The sequence below is a fragment of the Lactuca virosa genome, chromosome 7 (genome assembly GCF_052849685.1).
Source record: "Lactuca virosa cultivar CGN04683 chromosome 7, Lactuca_virosa_CGN04683_v6, whole genome shotgun sequence".
NCBI lineage: Eukaryota > Viridiplantae > Streptophyta > Magnoliopsida > Asterales > Asteraceae > Lactuca > Lactuca virosa.
This window is the reverse complement of record NC_136432.1, coordinates 66,152,966-66,160,554: the sequence shown is the minus strand read 5'-3', so window position 1 is coordinate 66,160,554 and position 7,589 is coordinate 66,152,966. Positions and strand designations below refer to the sequence as shown.

The 7,589-nt window shown below is 34.9% G+C and overlaps 1 protein-coding gene across 1 annotated transcript; it reads left to right on the top strand.

Moving 5' to 3' along the window:
• The first annotated feature begins 910 nt into the window (after window positions 1-910).
• LOC145125716 (vacuolar protein sorting-associated protein 32 homolog 2-like) lies at window positions 911-3,845 on the top strand. The gene is made up of 8 exons (XM_079061139.1): window positions 911-1,033; window positions 1,184-1,316; window positions 1,640-1,739; window positions 2,239-2,324; window positions 2,925-3,016; window positions 3,113-3,227; window positions 3,403-3,600; window positions 3,682-3,845. Exons 2-7 carry the CDS (start codon window positions 1,242-1,244, stop codon window positions 3,592-3,594), a joined length of 660 nt encoding a protein of 219 aa, XP_078917265.1. The 5' UTR covers window positions 911-1,033; window positions 1,184-1,241; the 3' UTR covers window positions 3,595-3,600; window positions 3,682-3,845.
• The last annotated feature ends 3,744 nt before the right edge of the window (window positions 3,846-7,589 follow it).

The window sequence follows — 7,589 nt, the reverse complement described above, 5'->3', positions numbered from 1 at the left end:
AAGCCACTTTCGCCATCCATACACTTGTTGTGCCGTCATGACGCAAGATGGAGCATCTTGGTCCTTGATGAGCCAAGTATGCTATGAAGTCCTCTTTGATGCTCAAGATCGTTCAAGAATGCTCAGAAGTTTGTATTGCTCAAGTATTACACCATGTTGTGCCACCATGATGGATGTGGGGCCATTATTGTTAATGTGTGACACTTGTACATCATGATGCTTCACTATGGCACAAAGTGCTCCATCATGTGTGTTGTTGATGCTCATGGGTTGTATGACATGGTAGAATGTTCCAGAAGATGCTGCATGGCGGAATATGATTGGTTGTCACCTTTCATGGGCCTATGGCCCAATAGGCTTGGCCCATTAGGGTTTTAGATCTGATCCCCCAAATATAAATATGGATGCATGCTAGGTCATTCTGTATCTTGAATTCTAGAGTGTTAGGCGAATCTCTGATGAATTGTACTTGTAACCTCTGTTTGAGAACTTTGAAATAAAGAACACCTTCCTCCTGCCCATAGACGTAGGTCGTCTTGACCGAACCACGTAAATATTTTGTCTTTGTGTGCTTATAGTCTTGCTTGTTATCCGCTTACTTCCTAACATTAGTAATAATTTAATATATTTGTTACCATTTAACATGGATAGAAAGATGAGTAGCAACAAAATATAAAAGGATATTTAATTTCTCTTATATAAATTAATAAAAAAAATGCATAAATTTAAAACAACAAAATCCATAGTTTTGGTCAATGGTTGGGTTTGAATCGGACTTGTGTAAGAAGTTAAGAACCTAACTGAAGTAGGAGTGGGTCAACACGTTCTGGTCCGATTCAGTGTTCTTTTCTTTACATTTCGGTTTCTATATATTTCGGGTCGGGTTCAGGCATGATTGTGCACCGCTTCACAACCCTGCTTTTATACCTTAATCACTTCCCAACTTTAAACCCATATCAATTCAATTGCTTTTCTCCTTTGTTCTTCTGATCATATCATTTGAATCCAACTGTAGATCATAAAAAGATTTAAGGTAAGCCTCTTGATTTAATTGAATTTTGATGCGAGTGACCGAAATTACATATATATGTATACACAAAGATCAAATTGGGCCTTTGTGAATTGTAATTCATTTCAGACTTTTCACTGATCGTAGACCTAAATCCCAAAATTACTTTTGCAGGCGTTGAAGATTGCCACTTTATTGATTTTACCAAAGGCGATCTTATAGAGAAACAATCATGTTTACACGAGTGTTTGGAAAGCCAAAGCAAGAATCTTCTAATACTGTAACATCATTAGACAAATTAAATGAGGTAAAAGTTGGTTTTCATTGATTGAGTAGATGTATATGTACTCGTTTTTGTGTGGATGTGTGATGTGGATCATATTATTTCGAAGATCTAAACTATTTTGATTCCTTTGTAGTAATTTGTTATCTGTTTTAGTGGAATTTATCTTGAAGCATTACGATTTCCATTCCTTAATCCATTACATTTTTGTATGACTTTGAAGTTGACTTGGAGTTCTGAACATAGAGGAACTGTTGACTTAGGGTGATTGTGTATTTCTTTATATGTGTTGACTTAGTTAATATATTGGTGTTTCTTCTTTAGACACGTGTCATATTCTTTTGCAGACGCTTGAAATGCTGGAGAAGAAAGAAAGAGTGCTTTTGAAGAAGGCTTCTGCGGAGGTGGAGAAGGCCAAAGACTATACCAGAGCAAAGAACAAAAAGGGTATAATTGGAAATTTGTTTACTGGTTTTCTCCCTTGAACTTTCTGTATGATAAGATTATCTGTTCATCTGAAGTTAGATTGCTTGTTATTTGGATGCTGACTTTAAGATAGTGTTTGGTATGAATATGGAATTGAAGAAGGAATGGAATGGTTCCTTTCTCATTGGAATGGATTATTCTTGAAGGAATGTGACTTCTTCCATTTTGTTATCTAACAATATTTAGTCAATGGTGTTTTTTTTATCTAATTTTCAATGATACAAATCCGTTTTAGGAGCTTTCACAAGTTTAGTTAAAGTACCATTTTATTCTCTAAAAGTAACTAGAAAGTATATATATATTTTTATTGTAATCTTATTTGAGTTTTGTGAGTTTCTATTATGTTTAATTTTCTATTTTTGTAAATATAAATTCATGACCAGTGATATATAGTAATGATTAAGCAGAAAGTGTCACATTTTTTCATTTTTATTTTATTTTCCTTTTTGATGTTATTCAGCGGCAATACAATGTTTAAAGAGGAAGAAGCTCTATGAGCAACAAGTTGAGCAACTTGGCAACTTCCAATTGCGTATACATGACCAGGTGATATTTTTTGATGCCCTCAAGTTGAAATGACTCTTATGCCCCGCTTGTTACACATGACAGAACATAACAGGTTGTACTGTGTTTGATGTGAATCAGACTCGAGAGTGAGAGAGTGATGTCAATAGGACATAAATTGTAAGTTTTTGTCCCACCAAAGAAAAGGTGGAACACATGGACTCGCTCTCAATCTCTTGTATGTGGAAAAGACGCGAATACCCTCCTCATCCTCGTCATCGAAAATATCCCTAGAAAGCTTGTCCAGTCTGGTGCACTCCTGTCCCGTGTCACGGGACAGGACTACACTAGAAAGAACTGTACAAGCTTTCTAGGACTATTTTTGATGAGGACGAGGAGGGTATTCACGTCTTTTTCACATACAAGAGATTGAGAGTGAGTCCATGTGTTCCATCTTTTTTTTTGGTGGGACAAAAACTTACAATTTATGTTCTATTGACATCACTCTCTCACTCTCGAGTCTGATTCACATCAAACACAGTACAACCTGTTCTGTCATGTCAAACAAACAAACAGGGATTTAAGGATATGATGCATGTAACACATATTGAAACTTGTGTACTTTTTGAACTTGAATATCAGATGATCATGTTAGAAGGTGCAAAAGCTACAACAGAAACCGTTGATGCTTTGAGAACTGGTGCAGCAGCAATGAAGGCCATGCAGAAAGCAACGTGAGTTGTATCCTCTCTCTCTCTCTCTCTCTCTCTCTCTCTTTTATTTATTTATTTATTTGATTTGAAAGTTGTGAATGATGATTATTGATGCAGGAATATTGACGATGTTGACAAGACTATGGATGAAATAAACGAACAAACCGAAAACATGAAACTAATTCAGGAGGCATTGGCAACACCCATGGGTGCAGCTGCTGATTTTGATGATGTATGCGAGGGGCATTTTCGTCTTTTTTCACATAAGAGCGACCCACCTTTTTGGATGGGACAAAAAACTGCAATTTTTGTCCCATTGACAACTTTGTCAGTCCAATCAAGCCAAACACTGTACAACCTGTACTGTTTTGTTCTGTTTTGTCAGCTAAACTTTTTTCTCCAAACAGGACGAATTAGAAGCCGAACTTGAAGAACTAGAAGGAGCTGAGTTGGAGGAACAGCTTCTCCAACCTGCCACCACCGCTCCTGCCGCTCCGGTGCAGGTTCCGGCAGGGCGGCAACCACCACGCCCTGCTCCTCAGAAAAACACAGCCGAGGAAGATGAACTTGCTGCATTGCAAGCCGAAATGGCACTTTAAGAAAAGGTTAGTTTTTTTTTTGTGGATTTGTGTTTGTAGTTTTTATCAATTTGTTTCATTCATGTCTCTGGTATTTGTTGGTTACAGGAGATGTATTGAAACATACACCATGAAAAAACTGTGTTAAGTTATTTGCTTGTATAGTTTGTGATTGTAGACTAAATAACAAGTTGGAATACGAGTATTGTATTATACATTGAAGATCATAAAGAACCCGCAACTTATATATGAGTGTTTATTTAGTCATTAAACTATTTTTTTGTACGTAATTTATCATTACACTCTTTCTAAATGTTCAAAAACTCCCATTCTGGCATAGTGTTATAGGTAAATATTGATTTATACGTAATTGTGGACTTATATTGAGTGTGTAATCAATTGAACTCGCATCTTTTTTGCGAATGAGATGTCACTCGTTTGTAGCTCTTGGGTCAACTTTGTAGGTTGGGTGTTTTACATTTATAGAAAAATGGTTTTACAAATGAACTAGTAGGATTAACCCACTCTAATAGTAAAAAAATTTCATGGGTTCTTCAGCAATAAAAATGAAAGATTACGGAGGGGATTCTGATTCGCAAGGATAAGCCAAAATCAAATGTAAAATTACCTACTATAGTTAAATCACACCCTACACCTTCTTCAATGGTTATCTTCAATCCAATATATACTTATTCGTGAAGGGTAAGCCACGCTTTCATGGAACTTCGGTCTACACATTTTGTATTTGAGTTGGATAACGTAAAAGAAGACGTAATTTTTTTATTTATTTATTATTATTATTTTTTTAATTTAGGACACAACGGATGCATGTTAGATTACTTACATACTAAATATAAGTCAAGTTACATATTACATCCATCTTAGCCACATAGATGCCAAATAAACATGACCTACAATTAAGATTGTAAAAATCGTTAGATGGTAGCTAGTTGGTTGATCTAAGTTAATGGATTAATCAGTGTAGTCAATGATTAATTGGAGATTAATCAGATATCTTAAATTATAAAAGATTTGTTTTTATAAATAAATAAATATCACCAAATAGAAAAACGTGATTCATTTTATGCTAGATACATAAAAAAATTATATAGATGGGTAAAAGTTAAAATAATACATAAAAACCGATGTCGATGTCGACATAATGAGAGACAAGAGAATCATACGAGAGACAAAGAGATATGAAGCTGAAATTAGGGAATTTAGTTTACAATTGCATATTTTCATTCTTTTGGTTTTGTTGAATTTTTTTTGATAATTTTGACCATTTGACTTTTTGACTAATTTTGACCGTATAGCCCGATTAATGGCCGCCTAACCGATTAATGACCGATTTTGACTGAGCCCATAGAATACGATCGATTAGCATTATTCATATGCGAATGAAGGCCACCAAATGACTAGTCGTTGATTAATCGGTCGTCTACATTAATTCTAACAACACTGCCTACACTACCCCGATCATAATAGTAATTTTTAAATATATGAAGAGAGTTTAATGGTAAATCATGTATAAAAATAGTTTGGTGGCTGAATGTGTACATAGAGCATAATACATTGTAACCCTTGTATTTTGGAGCTAGAAGTTAGGTTCTTTTTTAGTAAAAATTAAAATTGAAAAAAAATATATATAAAATGAATAAACAAAATGAATCACATTTAAATAGTCCAATTAGGTACAAGAAATTTTTAATATCATAAAATACCCTATATATTGGGCTTTCCTCGATTAAATTTTAACTTATTTTTTTTCCTAAAAAAGATCTTTTTTTTAATTATTTTCGATTTGGTTGTTTTAACAGGTTAATTGGTAATCTTCGGGTTTAAGACGATTTTTTTTTCAAAAAAGCCTTACATTTTTTTTTCTCGAAAAACCCTCAACTTTTTTTTCCCCGAAAATCCGTCACATTTGACAAACTTTTTCGTTTTGGCTAATAATTCTTATGTTTTTTTTTGTTGTTTTTTTTATGGTGGTTTTGATAGTTTTTAACATTAATATCAAAAGGGAACATTTGATTTTTTTTCGAAACAAAGAGAAAGATGTCTCCGGTTATTGTTGGCATAATGTATATGAAAATCAATTTCCAGGATGTTCAAAGAAGGTTGCATGCGAAGAGAAACTATGTAGTCTTGCTTGAAAAAGTGTCTAATCGAAAAACATGAAAACTTAGATTAGATTCTAAACATAGACTGGTTTTCGAAAATCTTCTTGTATGTTTGGTTCTTAAATCAATCTAAGATATCAAGCCAACTTAGACCATTGTTCACATGCTACAATCTCTGAGCATCATGGATACTGATTTTGATATGAATTTTGCTAACAAGAATTGTATACAATAGTCTTTCTGTTTGTTTCGAACAAATCAAATGTTTTCTTCGATGTTGTTACTATAGAAGTGATTTCCAGGAATCACTTTATTGTTCCTGGTCTTGATGGCCGGATCAATCAAGATTATATGTTCGGTTTGTGTAAAGGTTTCTAGAGCAATATTTTTAAGGAATTTTGAATCTGGCTAATATAGGTCATGTTTGGGGTCATCATGAGAAAATGTTTGGTGGAGGGCATGATGACATTGAATAAAAGATTTACTCTGCTCCATTCCTTAGATTTGTATAAAAAATTGTTTGGTTTGCGATTGAATATGCCTGGAGGATTAGCCTATTTATTTTTGAAGATTTATGAGGGGGAGATGTAACACCCCATTTTTACCATAGCCGTAGATTATAATTATTATAAAATACAAAATAAAAATATATCAATCTTGATCGAAAATAATTGTCATAGACACGTAGGACACGTTAAAACGATTTCCGTAGATATAAAAAACACCCAAATCCGACTCCTTATGGAATAGATATGATATTTCGAAGTTTCTATGCAACCGGGAATAGCAGTGCACGACACAGAAATCAAATTTTAGAACGATAGATTATTAGGAAAAATAATCTAAATGAGAGTTGAATATCTTGTCAATAGGAGTTTGTCGATATAAAGAAGATCAAGAACGGAGTCCGTATGTAGGAGTCATGCTTTCCGCAACGATCTCTAACAGCCTACGCCTATCAAAATATAAATATTAGATAAAGTGAGAATTAGCTGTTGAGATCTAAAAAAAGTTGTATATATCGTCAAGAGCTTTCCGGAAATATAAAGAACGTTGAAAACGGAGCTCGTATGCGGATGTTATGGGCGTTCGAAGATCTGCGAAAAACCGCCTATGTTGATGATGTGGCAGCATTGGAGTGTGCCACGTAGAAAGTCGGCCTTTCACTTCCTCAAAGAGGTGCGATGACATGGCAAGATACATACATCACACGTGGCACCATAAGAGTGTGACACGTGTCACCTTCTAGAAGAAAGAGGTGTGAAGGAACCGGAGCGCGACACATGTCAAAATGAGAGAGGAGCAGCAGGGGCCAAGTGTGCAGCGCACTCCTTGGTCTTACGCGGCACGCCTCCCTCCCCCCTATAAATATCCTTCTGAAAATCATTCCTTCACACCCCAATTTCCATATATCTCTCTCAAATCTCTTCAGTTCCTTCGAGTCTGACTTTCTCTCAACTTTTAGGATATTTTTGTAAGGGTTCTAAGGTCCCAGAGTGTTCGGCAAATAGAAGTGTTCGAGTCGGGATTCTATCCACATATTTTTCCCGGTTTCCGCTAAAACCTCTGTAAGTTAAGCTACACTCTCACGATTTCCGTGTAACTTATATTTATAGTCGTAAGTCATTATTATGGACCTATAAATAAGATTTATCTGTAATTCCAAGTCAAAATACTGCTTGATCTACTTACGGGAGAGGTGTCTAGAGTGTCACGTTGGCTTGGTTGTTAGATTTCAAAAAGGCTATAAGCCGAAATGGTCTTGCCTGACGATCCTTATTTGATAGAATTATCAGTATTCATTGGGATTAGTGTTAGATCTAGCATACATTACAGTTCAAAAAAAAAATATATGGATTTGAAAATCGAAAAATTAGCTGTCAGACGAGTCAA

What these genes read in the sequence shown, in the direction of transcription:
- LOC145125716 (XM_079061139.1), top strand. Translation starts at nt 1,242, where the DNA reads ATGTTTACACGAGTGTTTGGAAAGCCAAAGCAAGAATCTTCTAATACT. An exon ending in AATTGCGTATACATGACCAG is followed by an intron (nt 2,325 to 2,924) that starts GTGATATTTTTT and finishes CTTGAATATCAG; the next exon opens with ATGATCATGTTAGAAGGTGC. An exon ending in CAGCTGCTGATTTTGATGAT is followed by an intron (nt 3,228 to 3,402) that starts GTATGCGAGGGG and finishes TTCTCCAAACAG; the next exon opens with GACGAATTAGAAGCCGAACT.